General features: G+C 44.9%; 1 protein-coding gene across 6 annotated transcripts in view; it reads right to left on the reverse strand.

The window, feature by feature from the left end:
• Window positions 1-1,425: 1,425 nt before the first annotated feature.
• pum (pumilio) overlaps window positions 1,426-21,715 on the reverse strand; it is a 63,177-nt gene continuing 42,887 nt past the window's right edge. For 5 of the 6 annotated variants that reach the window (XM_031919817.2, XM_086917116.1, XM_086917113.1 and 2 more), the window contains 9 exons: window positions 7,335-7,721; window positions 6,672-6,912; window positions 5,870-6,034; window positions 5,393-5,512; window positions 4,978-5,272; window positions 4,610-4,850; window positions 4,015-4,405; window positions 3,722-3,890; window positions 1,426-3,553 (listed from right to left, as the gene is read on the reverse strand). In XM_031919817.2, coding sequence (XP_031775677.2) covers window positions 3,238-3,553; window positions 3,722-3,890; window positions 4,015-4,405; window positions 4,610-4,850; window positions 4,978-5,272; window positions 5,393-5,512; window positions 5,870-6,034; window positions 6,672-6,912; window positions 7,335-7,721 — 2,325 coding nt within the window. In that variant the 3' untranslated portion in view covers window positions 1,426-3,237. The remainder of the gene's footprint in view (window positions 3,554-3,721; window positions 3,891-4,014; window positions 4,406-4,609; window positions 4,851-4,977; window positions 5,273-5,392; window positions 5,513-5,869; window positions 6,035-6,671; window positions 6,913-7,334; window positions 7,722-21,715) is intronic. The other variant, XM_086917112.1, reaches the window with a different exon arrangement.

A 21,715-nucleotide genomic window follows, 5' to 3' on the forward strand; every position in this document is an offset into this window, starting at 1 on the left:
CGGTTGTCCCTTCTTTCTTTTCTTTCCTTGTTCCTCTATTTTTTTCACTTTTTTTTTTTAGAATTCTACACATTTAACACCTAAGTTAACAAAATATTATACATTGTACACAGTTGAGATACAACTCGATCTTAATTATCTATCGATTACGAGAATGCAACACGCAACGAAGTTCTTTCGGATGTATACAAATATGTATGGGAAATGTGTCGCGCGTACGAACGTCGAATTTAAAAACTTAGCGAAATTTTCTTTCTGCAATGGAAAAAAGAAATTTCTTTTTTCTTCTTTCTTTTGTACAAATTATATACACACGACTCGTGAAATGATTTAGATGAAACGTTTTATAATTCGAAATGCTGATCCGTTCTTGAAATTTCTCGGTAATAAAATCTTAGAAGAACAAGCTACGAGTCTTTCTAATTTATCTTCTTCGACTTTTCTACCCCTTTAAGAATGCGTTCTATACGAATAAAAATTCTACGCACAAATAATATGTGAACGTCCACCAAAAGGATTAAAATTATATGAAAGTATATGAAAAATTGTTTTAATCCTACAAATGATATCCTTTTGAAAAAGACACGACGAAACTGATTATCTCGATCAATGACCAGTTTTATCGCGTTTACAAAACTTTAGGAACATAGAGAAAGCATCGCAAAATGCGTGATGCATAATAAGCGATGACAGAAGCTAACCGTTAAAACGATCAGAATGGTTTTTTTCAGAATCACAGAGAGGAAAAAAGATACGAAAAAAACATATCTACGTGTGTCCTTTTTTTTCTTTTTTTCTTTTAGTGTAAAACTGCGATAAGAAAGAACAAGTACGATGTTATTGAAAACAGCTGAGAGGTGCTCTTTCCAACCGTCGTGTGTGATATATATATTACAATCGAAAAATGATTGGTGTGTACAATATGTTTTTCTAATATGTAAATGTGTAAAAGGATAGGAAAACAAATGGCGCGAAAAGATATAGATACACACGCATTGGGAACATCAATTTCCTGACGTTTTTCTTCCTTTAAAGAACGCGTTATCATTTATACAATGTACAATGGGTCTCAGTTACGTTCAATAATCATCGCGATTCAATGCGATGGCTGCGATTATTATAAGAGAAGTAGAAGGGATCTTAAGGGATTAAATTATAAGGGGTCGAGGGATTTTTTTTTTTTTTTAGATGAATCTGAACATAAACGATTTCTTTCCTCTAGAGCGTCTCCTTTGTCAAAAATCTTCATATTTTACAATTGGAAAGTATGTGTGAATGTGTGTGCCTGTATGTGTATGGAAATAGGGAGGGGGGAAGGGGAGGAGGGGAGGTCGATAGATGGTAGAAACCATTTTTAAAACGGTTGGAGGAGGAAGGGGAATATCAACGTATATTGATCGAAGGTCAGCAGCATTAGAACGTAAATCATATTTAAATTTAATATAATTAGTAATTATTATAATACACGATATTCACAAAGTCCGTTAAAAAGGAGAGAATTCCCGTGAAAAATAAAATATTCATTGAATTTACGGTTCCTCACGATAGGGTTGTCACGTCATACCTATACACATATTTGTTATTTATTTATATCACAATTTACAAAATTTGAGGATCTCAAGAGTGGGAGTAAAGAGGAAGAGAGCAAAGGGATAAGGATCAAGGGGAAAGGGGATACAAGAAGGATGTAAGAGTAGAAAAAAAAATGCTTCGCGCTTAAAGGCGACAAACGTAAAAATGAACAAAGGAGAACCGTGCTGACGACTTGATGTCTCTCCTCATTGTTTCTGTCTTTTTGTTTCGTTCTTTTCATCTCGTGCTAAATTCCGTCTCTAAGAGAGAGAGAGAGAAAAAAAAATACATACATATACATAATATATTGATTCATCTTTGAAATTTCTATAAATGTAGAAACGAATAGTAAAATCGATTTTTCTTTCCATCTTCTTTTTTTTTCTTTTTTTTTTTTTTTTTTTTCTTTTTTTTTCCTTTCACGAACAATTTGAAGCAATCAAGGGGCAGATTAGCGGTCAGGTCAGGGATACTCAGCTTCATTCCCATGTCGAACGCTATCCTAGATATAATCAACATATCAGTAGCTCCTAACCTCTATCGAATCTTGAACCGATATCGATTCGTCGATCGAACGTATACCGCACGTAAAAAGATAATACTACTTTCAGCGTGCAAAGATGGGTACGGTACACTTGCGATCGAAACGTTTCGTGCATGAAATTTACGGCCATCACACTTTCGTTACAACTCGATATAAATGCATGCAGCTCTAAGATCTATCCTAGCTGTCTAAACACAATTTTTTCTTCTTTGAATTTTTTTGCTGTTATTATTACCGAGCTTTAATCACATCGAGCCGTATGACTCATCCAACTTCTCCTCCTACTTTCCATTGTTTTACGTTTTTTTTTTTACGTATGCGTTTAAATATTTACCAGAGGAACGGAGCTATGCTCCTTCAAAAGTGCTGAGTTTAAAACGGATTAACGGGTTAAATAACAATTTTACCCAAATTCTTATAAATTATCGGAACTATCGTGCCGTTGGAATTGCTCTAAAACTCACTGATAAACGAGAGGCGCTTAAAAGACAATCAACCATCTCAGCACTACAGTTTCTCATATACAATTGCTCAAAGCTTTATCCAATTGTTGCGAAGAAACTCGGTTCTCGAACGTTATCAATGCTTAACTTTCGTGACATTTCAATTGTAAATTGCTATGAATATATTACTCGGCAGCACGTTGGATTACTAATAAAAAAAATGCACTGCACCTCTAACGTTATTCTAGAAGTTGATTTTTCCTGACACACATTTGACCTTGAAATTTTTTTTTTTTTTTTCCTCCTTGCACCGTTTTTTCGCGTTGTCCATTCTTGTTGTTCTGTACAAATTGTTAGTTTCCCTTTTTATTTTTTCTTTTTTTCTTTTACGGTTTTGCAAAAATAAGAAAAATCGTCTCGGTAGCTCTTTTTTTTTTTTTTTTTTTTCGTCTTAAATGGATATACAATTGCTCGTCTTCTTTTTCTTTCAGCCCTATACTTGCAAGAAGGGACAACGAGATGAACGGTGCATCGAAATGCATCCTTTTTTTTTTTTTTTCCTCGTCCATTAAATTTTTAATGGCGATACGTTGCGATAAATATTTACGTAGATGTTGGTACGTGTTTTTTCTTGAACGTACAAAAATCTTCAAATTTTTACTTTTCGAATTCGTACGTTTATAAAACCTGCGTTGGCTGCTGAGCTGGTGTAGATACTGGACCAGCAGCAGAAGCAGGCGGTCCGATAGGACCAAGATCACCTCCACCACTCGAAGCACCAGCAGGTGTTGCCACTCCCATCGCGGATGCAGTTTTCATGAAGAATTTCTCTAGTTTGACAATGATGTGCTTGCCATAGGTGTATTTGCGCAAGCTACCTAAATGTGGGCGGATCTTGTGCATCAATACCTTACGTTGCGCTGGTTCTGCTACATCGATCATTTTTTGAACCACATAATTGGCATACTGATCCTTCATCATGACGTTCAATGCGCTATTTTGTAACAGGCAACAAATAATACAAATAATTAGTTAATACGAACCGAAAGCAATAAAATTGCGTGAATCGCGTAAAAAAAAAAAGAAAAAATGATGATCGAAAATAGTACTTGTTATCTTACTCACATAAAAACATAAAGATTAAATGAAATATAAAACTTACTTATCATTAAATCCGCACACTTCTTCAATGAGTACAGCACGCTCTTGTCTCGTAGCATGAGTCACGCATTTTTCAACAACGTTACTCGCAAATTTATGCTGAGAGAGAGTAAGTACTTTACCTCTAACACTGCTAATCAACTGTGCTTTATCTTCCGGCTTTCCGTGTTCTTTAAAGCAAAAACATACATAAAATCGAATTATTTTTTTTTTTTTTTTTTTGCGAAGGAAACGAAATATATTTCTGACATTTCTGTACTTTCTGTTGTTTCTATTCAATTAAACAACACTCACCGAGTACATGTTGGATCACGTAATTGCCGTATTGATCTTGAATAAGTTGATCGGTAGCAGCATGTAATTCTTGAAGAATTCCCTGAGTTTGTTCAGGGGTACAATGTTCGAGAATACGTTGAATCACTCTGCAACCATATGGATGAGTACTCAAAGAATAAACTTGACCGGCGAATGCTCCAATTACGAATTGTAATGCTCGTGGCTCAACACATTCGATACATTTTTGTACAACGTGATTTCCATTCTGATCTTTAACGCATTTCAAAACATGACCGTCCAGTTCTCGGACTATCTCTTGTTGTTGTTCCGGCCCGATCGATTCGAGAGCTTTTTGAATCACTCTGCAACCGTACATTTGCAACGCCAAGGGTAGCACGTGTCCCCGAACCTAAAATACAAGATAATTATGTAAAATATAAAATTAACAAGATCTAAAAATTTTCTTCTCGACTCTGTCCCACCGACTGTTCAGATAGAATTATTTTTCGATCAATGAAAATCAGTTGACACGCAAAAAAAAAAGAAATCATCATTTAAAGCATAAATTTTTGTTTGGATTGGAGAATAAGAAACGATCGTTGCATCGTTTTACCTTTTGGGCAAGGGTGGATTTCTGTTCCGGTGTACCAAACTCAAAGAATTTCTGAATGACATAATTTCCAAAAACATCGGTCATCAATGAATAAGCGGAGGTAAGAATTTCTTGAAACACAAGCTGCTTTTCGCTAGCCGAGGCACGTTCCAATTTCTGCTGAATAAAACGGGAACCGTGCTGATCTTGACTGAATTCAACTATATGATTGGCCAGATCACGTAGCTGAAGACTCGGGAATCTGAAGCATATGAGAAATTGCTCGTAACATAAGCTGGCTGCGAGGCGATAATACCATATCTCCTCCTTCCTTCCTCCCTCTTCCACCCTCTTTCCCCTTCGAGTAAGATAACTCGAAGATTACGTACCGATTATTCCTGAAGTCTTCCAACAAACGTGATCGTCCACCGGCATTTTTGTCCCCGATACTGGTTGTACCACCACGGCCAGGTTTGCCGACCAAATTCGGGAAAAGGGAGCTACTAGAGCCGAAAACCCCGTTGGCCGTTAAAGCTGGAACTGCGCTAGCCCGGAATTTGGCCTCGGCGCCCGGGGCAGCGGATACACGGCTTGCCCCACCGACGAGCCCCCCTAAAGATCCTCCCAAAGTTGGCGGTGGTGTTAAGGATAATCCCAACGGGCTTGGCGATGCTGTTACCGTGCCTGTAATAAATAAGGTAAGTGGCAAGGTAAATCGTACGTAAATCGTGCGTGAAAAGAGAGATATAGAGGGTGTATAAAACGGGAGTAGTATCCCCCCCATATATATATATATATATATACCTAAGGCTCCGTAACTCTGCGGCCACTTGGCGCGGCTGTATTCTAAACTAGGACTGAAAGCAGATGTATTTCTATCGAAGGAATCTCTTCGCGCGGTTGAAGAAGCGCCAAGGCCTAAACCTGTGAACAAAAAACAAGAGACGCAAGATTTTGAAACGTCGAAATTCAACGAGGAGGCCGAGTAACGTAACGTGCCGAGATAAAATACCGAGAAGATATACTCTGATTTTTTTCAACACACGAGAGGACGATCACTTAAGAGGATGACATGTTGTAAGAAAAAAAAAAAAAGTGACAAGTGTGTAAAAGACAAACGATAGGCTTTCGCAAAACATGCAAACAGATGCGGTCGTTATGTACAAAAGAGAGATAGATAGAGAGAAAAGAGAAAGACAGAATCGAGGACACCGGCGACGCCTGAAAATTGAAACAGCCGTTTCAAAAGATTCTCTTGTTCTGTTGTCTATTAACGTGTACCTGTGCTCTGAAGCTGAGCGGGCGAGCCCAACGCCCCCAGAGGGGAGCCGCCATATCCTAGCGCCGCTAAACCTGCGGCTAGTCCTGATCCTTGTTGCTGTGCCTGCTGCACCGCGACTGCTTGAGCCTGTGCAACCACTGCTGCTGCACTGCACGCCGCCAGACCTGCACCAAAAGCCCGCAACCCACACACGCTCTTAGTTATCAATTAATTTGCCGTACCTTACCGACCTTATACCGTCTATAACCCTAGCGGTACACTGTCCACAACACATACACACGCACGCTTCCGATATCGACAACGAATTCGTACTAACATTTTTTTTTTCTCTCTCTTTTTTTAGTCACGAGGTTAATATAAATAACGTGACGTGTATACAGACGTATATATATATATACAGACAACAGAAAAGTTATTCGACCTTATAATATATAAATATATATGTATAGACATGTGTGTAAAAATATGTGTGTATGTATATATGTAATGTGTATATATATATATATAGAGCTATATATGTATAATCGTTTTTCAAAAATTCATCGATGCTTAATTATATTATGTCATGCATATATATATATATATATATAACAGACTATACATTATATTTATATAAATTTATACATACATACATACATATATATATATATATGTATATCACGTAGGGAAAAAAAACCAATAAGTCGAAGGAAAAAAAAAAAAAAGATAACACAGATATTATCTACAAATGCTGATGAGAACTGTCCGGCTCGTATAATTACAATCTCAATTTGTAATCTCAACCGTGTAACTGTTTCTTACCCAAACATTCTCCGGGTGTCGCGTTACTGTGGGACGTGGGAGTCGGTTGAGAATATAGGCTCGGTGGTGGTGGAGCCGGTGGTCCGGGTGGTGGTTGTGACGGGGCTCTGTTTACCAAAACAGGCGCCGGACTGACTAATCTCATGGGGGTCGCGGCTGAGCTTAACCCCCGCACCCCGCCCATCACGATGGATCCATTTTGATCGTAATACGCCGGTATTACCTGATACTGGCCTTGAACCTGTCCGCGAAAATGTCAACAGAGAGAGAGAGAGAGAGTTATCACCACGACTCGATTCATCGGAGAGGAGGAACGAAGGAGGAATTTCTTATTCCAAGAATAAAACATCTTCTCCGCGCCGCCACTCTACCTTCTATCTATCTATCTACACGCGCGCGTAGATAGAGAAAACTTTTGGAATGTTAATAAGGCCGGCTCGAATCGGTGCTCCAAGTTTATATTTAATCTCCACGGCCGATCTTAATCGAGAAACGTGTGTTGTTCGAACGTATTGTACGCTACGTAACGCGCGCCCGGAAACATTGCACGATGTGGATCGGCAATAAACCTGGATAATAAATAAATACCGCGGCCGCGACAATACGCGATTTATTTCTAAGCGCATCGGGGATGGACACAAGCAGGCTAATTAACTCGCTTACACTCTGGGCCAAATTATTTGCAGTGTCTTGAGCGACAGCTGCCGCGGCTGCGGCCGAGGATGGTGTAAGCGGTCTCCTAGGTGGCGGTGGAGCGGCAGCTTGTGGAGGTGCCTGAGGCAACAATCCGGCCGGGTAAACCCATGGCGCGACTCCATAATACTGTGGCACGACCGGAGGTGGTGCCCCGGCTATCAACGCCCCGACATACGGTTCTTGTCCACTGATCACGGTGTACGGTGCCGTGGGAAAGTTTTGCTGTTGCTGCTGTTGCTGTTGTTGCTGCGCCTGGGAGGCGGCCAAGTATTGCTGCTGCTGCTGCTGTTGCTGTTGCTGCAGCAGCTGTAACTGTTGCGGGGTGGCTCCTTGCGGCTGACTTCGGAACAATTGCTGTAACAAAAGTGATTCGAGATCTTACTTACTCGTCGAATCGAGCGGTATCGTTTCATTCGACGCCCCTCCCGTCCCCTCTATTATCAATTTCTCGCGGGTATAAAATTTTCACACACGAAATCCCCACAGGAAAGATTCCATCGAGGTCCACTGCTCGTTTATGGAGCAGTACATTATAGGCATAGCACAGATTCGCGCGATAATAATTTTTTACGCGTTTCCTTACGCGTGTTCATTACTTTTATCGCTCGGTTGCCACGATCCAGCAAGCAAGCAAGATCGTGCGTTAACGAGAGGCGTTAAAAAAGAGGGAGATGGGATATAGAAAATTGATGGATAGACGGACGATTGGTAATATTTTGGCGGTGCATACGTGGCGGGCGTGCGAAAAGCATTGCGTCATGTCGCCTCCCCGTCCCCATCGTCTTAATTTATTCGACAATGGCCGGCGGCGAGCGCGAGAGGAGACTCGTGGGCAAAACTCCAATCGTTGTTCGGACGGGGATTATTAGAGAGAGGAGGAGCGTGGAAAGGAGAGATCGAATTCGAATCGGTCGCGCGAATTCCCCACGATGGTAACGTAATCGTTTTCTCTCTTCGGGTGCTCGACGCGCGTTCCTGTTCCCGGGTCGAGGGAATCGAGGCGGGGTTTAAAGTTTCGGATCAAGGTCGAACGATGGGAGAGGAGAGGAGAGGGAGGGATCGTTCACGGATAGCCACAGTTAGGTGGTGTGTAAAAGCAACGTTAAAGCCGCGGACGACCAAAGCCTAGTTGGCTTGGGTCGACGACCCCCTGCGGACGTTCACCGGCCATAGCGTTCGCCTCTATGTTTCGCCGGTGTACTCGCTCCGGCTCTAATTGACCGACAAACGGCGGCGTTTTGACCGTGGCGGTGGGACGTGGCTCGTTGGACCAGAGAGAATCGCGTCTAGTCCAGTTCCCATCCTTTTATCGGCCTCGAAAAATCTTCCTGCTCACCGACGACCACGACCAGGCGGCGGCGGCTTTCACCGCCGACCGAGCACCGTACAAGTTTCTTACGTGGAAAAATCCGGGAAGCCCGGAAAGAGAGGGGAGGGAGGGAGGGGGAGGGAGATCGAACGAGAACGAATTCCAACGAAGGAAGGTTTCGAGGGGAACGCGTTAAAACGCGTTACGTCAACGCTAATTGCAACGATTGCAAAACGAATTACGGAGAGAGCGTGGCTGTTTGTTTCGCGTCAACGTTTTTCACTTAACCGGAGAGAAGAATGCATCGGGTATTATCTTTTCTCGAGTAATTATACTTAGCTTTGCTCGTTACGGCAATAAGAGGGGGGAGGGGGGGGGAGAGAGAGGATGGGAGGGGGGTCGGATGGGGAGGACGACGACCACCTCCTACGACCATTCTTTTTTCTTCTTTCGTGCCATCATTAACTTTGACCATAAAAATTATCCCCCCCCCCCCGCCGGCATCCCTTAACGAACACAACGATCTGTGTCTAAATAAATAGGCATTGTTCTTCCGTGCAGGCTGTTGCTCCGCGAGAGCGTAGAAACTTGAACCATTCGCGACACGCTCTAGCCCTCCGAGTCAGCGATGCGTTTCGGGTATTAACCTCTTCCCCGGAAGCGAGAGCTCGAGCTTCACAGCCAAGGCCACGGTCACGTTGATTGTTTCGTACGCGAACCTTGGACACCCCTCCCCCTCCCTCCCCTCCTTCTCCTCCGATCCACAGGTTGTAGTAGATCGTTCCTTCCTTCCTTCCTTCCTTCCTTCCTTCAATGATTCGATGAAGTTTCGAAAAAGTAATAATAATCTTTTAGTCGTCGCGAGTCTTACGTGAGGGGAGGGGGGGAGGGGAGGGGGGGGATCGTAAAAACACAGACCGAGAAAAGTGATTTTTCAACATCACTCTATCGCGATTTCTTTGATCGTATTTAAATATATGTGTGTATATATATATATATATATATATATATATATATATATATATCGAATATAAAGCGTCGTTAAATATTGTTATCGGCGTATTGCGATCGATAGGATATAACAACAACGCGGCGCAGAAAATTTTCCGGAACGAGAAAAATTTGAAAAACTCGACGAGAGAGACCCAGTTTCGATCAACTTTGACCTACTTCCTTACCGTCCACGGTGTATACATTTGGAGCATCAGAGCGGAGAATTGACTGGCTCTTGTTTGTCTTTTGCCTCGGCAACTGTCCGCCAATTGTAATCCCTAATTCGAAGAAGAAGAATTCGTCCTAATTCTCCATCTTCGAATAATAATAATATTATGATCAAGTATACGTATATCGATTGTTTAATAACACTCTATATATATATATATATATATCATCGACGACCTGATCCACGCGATGATACGAGGCAGATCACAATGGGTACTCGAAACCGCGGCCCCTGTTCCATCTTTCGATCTTATCCACCGCCGATTAAGCTTCGATTCGCTCGACAACCGCGAGTTTTCATTTTCCAACAAGTGTTCACAAGTGCGACAGAGATTAGGAGAGAAAGTGGTGTCGTTCGGTCGAACGAGACGCAGGGCAGGGCCAGAATTGGTGTGTGTGACGCACGACCGAGAGGAGAAGCGCGGAAAAGAACGGTTGTCGAGAGGCTACTCGATTCGCGCGGCACAATTTTGAATGGAAAGTTCAGCGGCGGGGGCCATTAGCCGCGGAAGTCATTAGTGCCCTCGAACCCGGGAAGAGGTGAAAACGAACGCCTAAATGGAAATCACGGTGATTGCGTTTGAAAAGGGGTTGAACGGGGGAGGGGGAAAAAAAAATGGGGTTGAAGCTCGACACACAGAGAACGCGGGGGGATCCCGTTTGATTTTGGGCAAGGGTTGGGAAACAATGGCCGAGAACATTGTTGTAGGTGAGAGAAGAGGGCCGGGATACGTTCCTGGAAGTGTGACTCACTGTTGAATACGTAAGGTTTCCGCCGGCGGCTTACAAATCCGCGCTACAATACCGGCCTATTGATTCCTCCTCCTCTCTCTCTCTCTCTCTCTCTCCCTCTCTACACGCTCGAGTATCCACACGCTGAAGAGAGGAATCTGGCACGAGTCGACCGTGACAATCGTTGCCAGATTTTTCGAAAACCCTCCTTCCGGGCATTATCCCGGTCCTTAATGGCTGAGTTTTCCACCACCAATATCCCCGTTTCCAAGCCCACCATCTTTCCACTCTCTCGTATTCGCTGCTAATCGAATGTCCACGCGTGCGAGGAGCGTGGCGCGCTCGAAAACTCGACTACGATTCGTAGATCGAGAAATTCGGTCTGACGAGAGCTTTGGGGAAATTCAAACAGCGCCAAATTGCCTGTTAAGAAATGGGGAGGAAGCGGATACGTGAGGTTATCAAATCGCAGGAGGAGATAAGAGAGCGTTAAAAGGAGGAGGAGATTTGGGAAGAGAAGGAGCGGAGCGCGAGAAGAATTGGCGAGAAGCCCGATGGTTCGATTACCGACGGCAAAAGCGGGCCCGCAACGGGGCGTAATCAGTGATATAAGAACCATTAAGAGAGCGAGGAGATATTCGTTACTAAATCCCTCCGCAACTCGGTCGTGAAAACGGGTTTAGCCCGGGACGAGGAGGTTCAACGAACTTTCGAGCGTGCTCGTTTGACTTTCAAAACGGCGTGCCTCGAATGGGTAACTTTAACATTTACCGCACGAAACGCGCCTTTCTTTCGCGCGAGCCGGGCTCGAAAACGATCGATCGATCCGTTTCGGGGATCGCGCCATCCAAATTTTTCCACCGCCGTGATGCTTCGTGACGCGCTGCTCTCTCTCTCTCTCTCTCTCTCTGTCTGTCTGTCTGTCTGTCTGTCTGTGGAAAGCAGTCCGGTAAAAAAGCTCGACCAAGTTTACGGCCCCGGTGTTGTATTGTGTCGCGGCAGATAAAATAAAACGGAAAAGACATCGTTCATTGTCTTTCTTTTTATTTCTCCCCTTTTCTTGTTTTCATAGTCGAACAACAATCACCGGCGCGTGATTGCACTTTCGACGTGGCGGAACGCGTTACTACCGGCCGACCCTTCCAAGAGAGGAAGAGAAATCGTTTGGACGCGCGACGCGATAACTTTTGTCGTTAATACATGGCGTGTGCTGTTTCCCTTCGTGTTCTACACGCGTAAAACTCGGGCTGCATGGAAAAAGATCGATGTAATACGGGCATGAAACGGGTCTCTCGAATCGGAGCATGCATCCGCCGCCGCCGCCGCCACCGCCACCACCAGCCCCGACGTTTTATCGTTTCGCATTGTCACAATCGCGCGAGAAACTTTGATAACAGCGGGGATATCGGTGTTGCCACAATTTCGATAACGCGTTTTTTTTTTTTTTTTTTTTTTTAGTTTTCATTTTAGTTTTCGCTGACACTGCCAGCCCGGTTTACCGATCGGAGGACTCTCCTCCTCCTTTTTCCACCCGCTTATTATCGACTCTGAGGTGTCGTGTCGATATCGAGATCGCCTATCTTACATCGAAAGGTCAATATTCATACCGACAATACCGGCACCGATCACTTTATATTATACATGCACCGCGAATATAATAATAGTTCGCCCACTCGCGTCATACCATTTAAAGATGATTCCATATCGTTTCAAATCGGCCATTATACCGTTACACAAGTCTGGATAACAGAGTGGAGAAGAGGGGGGGAGGGAGCGAAAGAGTTACCTAATCTATGAATTTCATCGGGGAGAGAGAGGGGGGGAGAAGAAAGAAAAAACAAGATTGCACAATCGGGACGGGGAATCTTCCAAGATCGCAAGATCTGTCCCAACCGAAACGTGCTTTTCGATGCACGATCGATGCTGACGTCAGGGAGCTAACTTGAAAATGGGTTGCAACTAAGTATCGATAGACGGGCTACGCTTCGTTGGCCTTGTAATGTCACGCGTACCTCGATAATTACGTATTCTAAGCCTCGATAGGTGGGTGACGCTCGTGCGTTCCCTTCTTTTTCTCCGCTCGTGGAAGAAAAAAATAACTTTGTCTCCCCGCACGTACATCTAATCTAAATTTCTTTCTTTTTTTTTTTTTTTTCTTAGATTTCCCACGTTTTCTTGGAAAAGCTCGGAAACCAGTTTGGAAGGGAGGAACAGGGAGGAGGACCTGTTTCCAAACTTTTCGTTTCGAAAAACGAACGTGTTGCGTCAGAGAGAGAGAGAGAGAAATGTTCGTGCATCGTGTTGCGCGGCGAGTGGTAACGAACGGTGGAAACTAGACGGTAAAACTTTCCGCCAGGTTGAATTGAACCGAATCTAGATTTCGGCCTGCACATTACCATATCTCCTAGGCGAGCTCCTGTATTATTGATTCCGAAGCAAACGGGTATAAAGTCGCTATTCCGTTTGGGAGATAGAGAGGCGCGGCGTTGCGCAGACCCAGACGTATTCGAACCGCTTTGCCGAAGACGAGTTTCGCTGAAATTTATTAACATTTCGCGGCGAGCAACGCCATTAACTTGCTTTGATTGCCGCCAATCTGAATATCAACCTTGAACGACCGTTTTACGAGCCCTCGCTGATATTTCGCTCGGCTCGAGGCGAACCTGCGCAACGTTCGCCACTCGTGGAACAAAACCGTGCACACGAGGAAAGAATTCTCGCGTTCGAGAGAGAAAAAAAAAAAGAAATCGAAATTTCTTGTTCGATCGAGGCGAATCGATAGATAGATTTTCACGATTTCGCGTCGATCGACGCAAAGGGATGAGAGAAACGATGAGAGAGAACAAGAAAAAAGAAAAAAAAAAAGCCACGGCTCGAGACTCGATGGGAAATGCGGCGTGAAAAGCGGGACGCGTGGTATCGATGAATCGAAAACTGACGAGGAGACGACGAGAATCCGTGAAACCTGGGCTGTTTGCGTGAAATAAAAGTACGACGACAAATAGCGGAGAAGCCCGTTACTTAACCGCTTCGGAGCACCGTTAACTCACCTGACTGCGTGTATGGAATATACAGGGTGTCCTCTTCCCAACTCTGCCTACGTATACGGTGTTGTGATTCTCGAGACGATTCTCGATCGATTTAAATGCATCATCGACGTATAAATGTGTGTGTGTTATATATATAAAACCTGTTCCACGATTGCACAATTGTATCGCGCCCTACAATTAATTACAGAAAAGTCTGGCGAATTTAGCGTTTCTCGACAACGGCGAGATTAATTGAGCCGAACGGCCTTTTATCACGAATTTCCTCTCGAATCGATCGTTCCAGAGAGTTGCAGAGCGGAGAGAAAGAGAGAGCCACGATCTATTTTATCGTCGGACAACGACAATTCTTTTGCAACAAACGAGAAATGAATATTATATTCGTTCGAACAACTGAATTCCGGTTTACTTTTACAGAGAGGCCGAGCTCGATTCGAGAACGCTCGGTTCGATAGCTATCACGAATAATCGGGGACGCAACAATTAAAAACGATATGAACAGAGGCCGACTGAATGCAGCAGAATGGATTATTCGTTCCTTGAGGCGTTCTTCTTCCGCGTCTATCGACCGAAAGAAGAGAAAAGACAGGAACAACGACGACGAAGACGGCAAGCAAAGATAGCGATCCAGGATGAATTCTCATTTTGGATGGAAAGAGGTCAAGGGTCGAGGTGTCCGATTGCAGGGACGATTTCCAGAGACGTCGATCGTTTCCTGGAATTACCGCCGCTTTCAACGGCGTACGGTATTCCGAGCGGTGTACCAAGGCCGGAATTCGCATAGTTGCCGGTATTTCGCTCGCAGATTTGACCGAGTCATGAACTTGGCCAGTATTCCAGTCCGGTTTCTCATTGACCGTAACGCGTTCGTTCCGCGACGTGAAATCGCGTGCAGACGTTGTACGATTAAAGCACGGTGGAATGACTAATTAATCGGGGAGAAAACGTTGTTCGGCCGCGAATACGCCTCGATTCAAACAGAGAGAGAACGATCCTTGGTTCGAAAACAAATTTTCAATTTGCCGATTGGAGAAAAAGAATCGTTCGTACAACAAGTTTGTTCTGAGAGGAGCGTGCAGGGAAAAGTTTTTTTTTAAATACTTTGATCCATCGCGAAATTGGTGGACAAAACGGTGGTTGAGGAGTGTTGTAAAGGCTGTTGTTTCACAACGGATGCTACCGTTCGTTCCAGATAACGCGGTCCCCGCTTACCAACTTTCTAAGCCAACTCGCGAGCAAGGGGTCCGTTCCTTTTCCCGGTATAAATCACGCGATCGGGGCCCGAACTGTGTATACACACGAGCCGGTGTTTGTGTGCCGGTTGCGGAGAACCGCTGGTGTTAATGTTCCATCGGCAGAAACCGGTTCCCCAGACACCGGGAATCGATCGAATTGACCCAACCTCCTCGCTCCACGCACGATACCCTCCTGACTTTGTACCGTTCACCAACCAGCCACCGAAATGAATCGTTCCTTTCGTTCGCGTCGCGTGTTTCGTTAACGTCATCATTCGGGAAGAAGAGTATGATAATATAATCCGACTATCCTAGGCCGCGATACCTTTGAAAAAAAAAAAAATAAATAAATAAAAAAATAAATGAATATCGTCGAACGTTCGTATATTCGAAACAGGTTGGACACGTCGAAACTTAATATATTGTAGCTGGAGCTCGAGGAAGACGAAGAGGAATCGGCTTACTTTTACATCTTACAGTGCAGACGCGTCACACGTCCCTCTACCATCGTTGTATACCGTTACCTGAAACCTTGGCGAATCTGAACGGTTAAAAAGGCGGTCTCATTCACGATAGGCGCAAGTTTCGTGGGACTCGTGACTCGCTACGAAAAAAACGAACGTGGAACGGGTTCACAATTATCGAGCTAGTCCATACACCGCATCGGACCCTCGGAAGACAATGGCTATTGTAACCGTCTCTATTCGTGGTTCGTTCGTGGTTCGTCCCGCCACGCACACCGCGCCTCTCCCGTTGTTGTAAACGCTTACCTACCCCAGTTTGCAAAATTCGATATTAAAATAAACCTCTCTCTCTCTCTCTCGTCGGGACACGCGTTTCTCTTATCGGTGACGGGCAATCCTCACGGAGGAAGGGGGAGGGGAAAAAAAGTTGAAAACAAAGAAAAAGGAAAAAAAAAAGGAGGGGAAGGGAAAGAGAGAAGGTGGATACCGAAAGGAAATGAGGGGGAGGAAGAGAGAGGGAGGGACGAAGGCAAACTCGATGAAGGAGAACTCGCGTGATAAGGGTTAAAGCCACACCTTGATACCAGATACCCCTTCGCGGTAGCTTTTAGCCAAATGACGCGGATTTTATTATTGGATGGCCTTTAAGGGTGCGGCCAGGTTATCCTGCCATAGTCTAATGGGCCGTTAACCAGCCCCGCCTTCCTCTTGGCATTTTTTTTTCTCCCCCCCCCCTCCCTCTTTTTTTTCTTTCTTCACCCATAGTGGCGTACCCCGTTATGCGTCATGTAAAAAACACGGGTCGACCTCTGACACGCGACTCCATCATATTCATAAAAATGAAAAAGGAAGAAAGAAAGAGAGGGGGCGAAAAAAAGATCCACGAGGAAAGGATCCCTTCTTTTTTTTTTTTTTTTTTTTCCTACTCTCAACCAACAACCCTTCGTCTTCTCTCCCATTCGAATCCGAGATTCACGTGTCGCGAGAAAAGTAGTACGGTCAATGAGGTGAAATTAGGGATGGCAAATTGGCTCGTGGCTGACGAATTATTTCTTCGAAAGAGAGAGAGAGAGAGAGAGAGATAAAGAGACACGAGAGCGTAGGTTTTGCGACGAGAGTAAAATTCAAATGGTAACGATGAAAGAAATCGAAAGCGCGCCCCCTCGAAATCTCGGCCCAAGATTTCCGAGATCGATGGAAATATCACCGCGTTTGAACAAATAAAAGGATCCATGAAAGGATCGTGTCGTGAAAGCGTGTCGGTGGGAAATATTCCACGGCGAAACCAACGCCGTGTAATTGTTCCCGAGGAGAAAAATCGATTGGCGAAGAAATTCGAAAGTTGAAGACCGATTTTGTCGCTGGAACGTGAATGACGTTCGAAGAATGGAAAAACTGCGAAAGAAATTAGAGGAAGTCCAGCGTGGAAGCGTACAAGAAAGCGTGTCGTTGGTGGAAACCGTGCCGAATACTTGGCCATCAACGCGAGAATAATTTCTACCCGAGAGATATATTCCAATTGTTTGCCTCTATCATTCAGAAATATTTTTCTTCCATTCCCAATCCTCTTTTCAATATATATATATATAAAACAGCTTATCGATTACATTCACAAAATTTCGGAAATCTCGAAACGAAAAGTGTGTTCCAATATCCTAGAATTTCTAATTCTCGTCCATTCGATCCTTCGGTTACAAATCGCGGAGCATCGATCAACGAAGAAAATAGATTTACAAGATCGAAAACGTACAAAATGATGCACATGATCGATCGGTTAGATTCCAGATGGTGTCGAAACGAACCAACTCGTCAATTGGTCTCGTTCGAGGCGAGGAACAAACAACAACCCCTTCTCCGCGATTTCCTGCGCAAACTCGTTTCGGGCAAATTCGTTCCGTGGGCTCCGGAACGAGTCCATCGAGACGTTTGGCGAAGGAAACCGGGCGGAGGAAAGAGCGAGGTGAGCCAATTAGTTTTATTAAGAGGGAAGAGAAATCGGCGTGGGCGTCGTGTTAGACGAGCGAGGAAGGTCTTCCCTCGGTGGCGCCGCCGATTTTATTACACCGTTATCGTCCATCGCACGGAATATTTGTCTTCGCCTTTTCGTCGCGAATTGCGCTCGGCCACTTTTGCTCGACGCCTTCTCTCTCTATTTTCACGTAAGCGCGGGTACACGCGTCATCCACGCCCACGCGAATGCGCGCAACGAGCCGAGAGTTTTCCAGCAGCGGGCGAGTCGATATCGAAGATTTCGATCAGATAATGTCCATCGATGACCCGATAAAATGACTAAATGGTCGAACGAATCGAAAGGGGGGGGGGGAGGGGATATATATCTAATTCTCAAGAACCGTTCAAACATCGACCATATCAATATTTGTCCGTTCCACGAGGCGCGGTTTCTTACGTGCGGAAGCGTTATCGAAGATATGCTTTTTTTCGCTCGATTTTTCCCTGCTGTCTCGTTCCCAAGATTTGTCACCTATCCGATCTCGCGATCCGCAATCGACGAGGCTGGAGGGGATGGTCGTGCTCGTTAACACGGATGAGCGGGAATCGATGAATTTGTAATCGTAAGAGTAGGGAGGGAGAAGGTAGGCGTAGAACTGTCGAGTACTGTCGAGGAAAAAAGAAAAAAAAAATAAATAAACGACGATAAACACATGGAAGAACCGTTAATACGCGAAGATATCGGCGCCGATACCGAGTGGAAAGAGTATATATATATATATAGAGAGAGAGAGAAGGAAGGAATAAAGAGAGAGAGCGGAGAAACAGGTCCTCGTCGAGCTGCAAGTATGGGGGTTGATTTTAATACCCCCTAGGGAGAGAGGGGTTGTGGATGTGACCTTTATGAAATGCTACAACCTTTGTAAGCCCTGATTGCACTTCTTCATATATACACAGGGTGGCGCGCATACCGGTTACCACCGCACACACGTTGATACGCGCGGTATGAAAGCGCGTGCACGTCGTATCGCGTGTACGTGCACACAAAGCGGGCCTGCCTAGACACCGGTCTTAGGATCGTCTGGTTTGCACACCGACCATTGTTTTTCAAACGTATACAACGTCTCCTCCTCGACTATACGTGCCTCGCGTTTGCCCGCTGGTAATCGTGATCCACGGGAGAAAGAAAGAGAGATAAACGGGCGAAGGTGAGAGGAGGTATCGATGACGCGAACGTGTATTTGTGCGTATATCGTACGAGGAGGTGGATTATCGATCGATGGAAATGGTGGCTCCACGTGACGTTTACATACGTTTAGATAAGTTTACGCGTTCACCTTAGAAGACCTGTCGCCAATCCGAGACACGCGCTCGAATCTGGCTTCTCCCTTGGAAATTACCGCCAGTTTGTAACTTCCTTCGGGTGAGAGACGGAAACTTTGGAGAGGACGGAACAGTAGCTGTTAGAGATTTCATCACGGCCTGTTCATGCGCGCCACGAATTCGCCTATTCCTTCTTTCACCCGTATCTTTTTTTTTTCCTCTTCTCGCGAAAAGAGAACCCCTTTGGTTGATCCCTTGGACGTATTCGATAGGGTCTCCGTTTCCGTTCATTTTTTTTTTTTTTTTTTTTTTTTTTTTACAGTTAGAGAGATCGAGCGTATCTAAGGCGTAAAAAAAAGAAAATGGAGGCTGATAGCAAGGTTCGCGGCTGTAATCAGTGTAAATAGAAATCAAGGGAGCGAAGGAAGCGGCGAGGAAATTGCAGGAATATCGTTCCAACTTCGAGCTCCGCTGCGAAACAACGGTACTTCCGCGATCGTAAACGTTGCTTGACCGTTAAGTTGACTCTTTTCGCCTCGTTCAGAGACCTGCTCTCTCTCTCTCTCTCTCTTTCTCTCCTTCCCTCCCTCCTTCTTTTTCTTCTTCTCTCGGCATTTATCTATGCGACGAAATACGCAACGGGAATTATTTTCAATAACGGCGGGGAATCGTGAAAATAAAAATAAACGAAGGAATTGTGAACCGGTCGGACCGGGCGATCAGTAATAGTAGAGACAAACTCTCTCTACGAAAGAAACGTAGGCGCTGCAGCAATTCGTCGTATTTATTTACCAATCCTCGATTCTCGAAAGATTGCGTAAGCAAAAGGCGGTGGTTCTTCTATAAAAAAAAAAAAAAAAAATAAAAAATCTCATCAATATTCGCGGCGTGTTCGAGTCAATATACCATCCGCGAGATAGAGAATTTAATTTTGTTTCCTTTTACGAAAGAACCTTCCGGCTTATTACCTCGGTCTCAAGGCAAACTATCCCGTCTATCCGTCTCCCTTTCTCCGCCCGGCTTTCTCCTCCTCCTCTCTCCCTCCCACTCCCTCCCCTCCACTTCTCCCCCACCATCGGGACAAACCTCGGTTAAACTTCCATCGGACAAGTTTCAAATGGAATTCTTCTGTCGGCCGTTAATAGCTCGATAGGAAAGAAATCCGCGGTGGTATCGAAACGAAGCGGAATAAAAGATCGAAGGCGGTTGGTGGCGGTTGATGGACTATGAAAAGCGTCGCGTACCGGCAACAATGCGACTGGCTAAATGAAACACGCGAAAATACGCGATCCGTGAACGAAGCACAAAGGTGGTGGAGGAGGAGGGTATCGCGTGAACGTGGCGAGACGAGGCGAGAATCGTCGAGTAATAAATTCCCCTCCCTCGTTCGATGTAATAAACGAAACCGGGTTCGCGTAATACCTATCATCGTGCGAACTCCTCTTCCTTTGAACGGCGCACGAGAGAGCTCGTCGACGCGTGGCGTCGAGGCCTCGAGAGGAAAACGATCGAATTTCACGAAGCCGATTCGCGCCGCCGCCATCCACGAAACGGTGGATGAACGGATGGAGGAACCTTGAATTCCATTGCAGGGGACAAACGAGATTCTTTTCGCGATCGATTCGATCGAAGAAAAGGGATTTGTCTGTGTAAATGTGCCCTCGGAATTATGGTTGGAATTATGGCTCCGTGTAAAATGAGAGAAGGACGGGGAACGAGAGAGACCCCGTTTTGTATTCAATTCGTCGAGGGATCGATAAAACGGCACCTCTCTCGAGCGACCTGTAACGATTATTAATCGCGCCATCGTGCAACGTATTAACCACGACACGTCCACGCGTCGTTTTCTTCCAAACACAGTTGGAGAAGTAAAAGAGAGAAGAAGAGAAAGAAAGAGAGAGAGAGAGAGAGAGAGAGAGCGGAAGAGGCGGTTTCCGGAGTGAAAAAAGCTAGGAGCGGAAATTCGTCGCGATAAGAATAATCGAGTCCCGCGAACCATCGGCCAGAAGTCTGTTCCTCGAGGTCGAAGGAACTCGTTAGGAAATTAAACGCGGCTTGTTATTAACGAAACGTTTCGAGCAAGCAAGATGATCGTTTCCTCGATTCGCACGTGTGACGCGTGTGACGCATGCGCGTATATATATATATATCGAATTGCTCGAGCTAATTAGAAAAATTCAGTAAGATGATACGGTAAGATAAGCTGGCGTCCCTCTTCTTCGAGAACTCGATAACAGAGGAGATATTCCTTCCGTGAAATGACGCGACAAAAATATCAATCCAACGAGGCGATACTCCGATTACGCGAAACGATTCACGATTAAAGATTTCTATTATTCGATCCCCGAGATTCGCGATTCCCGTGTAATCTCGAATTAAATTTGAACCACGGCCGTGTGCTAAAAATTGTTCGGCCACAATATTCGATTACACGGCGACGTGTATATATCGCGCGCTGCCTCCAATTCCCGGTTTTCATTTTAACCGCGCGCGAGGAGGGGAAAAAAAAAAAAGAAAAAAAAAAAAAGAAAAAAGAAAAAAAGAAAAATGGTGAACGAAAGTCGGTCGTTGGTTGATCGACTACCGAGAGGCGAAAACGAAACTAAAGTTCCACTAAACTTCCACGTGTCCAGAAGGATCGCTACTTCCTCGATCTCCAGATTAATCCCATTGGCGCGATATTCTGCGAGAGCGATAACACGCGCGTGGGATACGGGTGAAAGGGCGACATCGACGGGGGCAACAATCTCGGGGATCGATCTGACCGGGGGAACTGTTCGCTAAGTGACTAAACTAGCCACCGTGGTAAAGCGATGGGCTCTGGGTATATATCCCTCTGGTTAGTTCGACCGGCAAGAAAAGGCTGGCAGGCAACGTGAGTGATGAGAGAGAGAGAGAGAGAGAGAGAGAGAGAGCAACGTTGAAGGTGGAGGAGCGCTATCTCATCGTGGTCGCTTGCTCAGCGGTAACGCGAGACTTGTGCGGTAACAAGAGCCGCCCTGGTAATTATTACATTCCCTTCGTGAGACGTATTAAACGTAAGGTAGATTCGCGATGGAAGGAAGTG

This window comes from Apis florea, unplaced genomic scaffold (genome assembly GCF_048593485.1).
Source record: "Apis florea isolate Af1SG1 unplaced genomic scaffold, ASM4859348v1 contig_3813_pilon, whole genome shotgun sequence".
NCBI classification, from domain to species: Eukaryota; Metazoa; Arthropoda; class Insecta; order Hymenoptera; family Apidae; genus Apis; species Apis florea.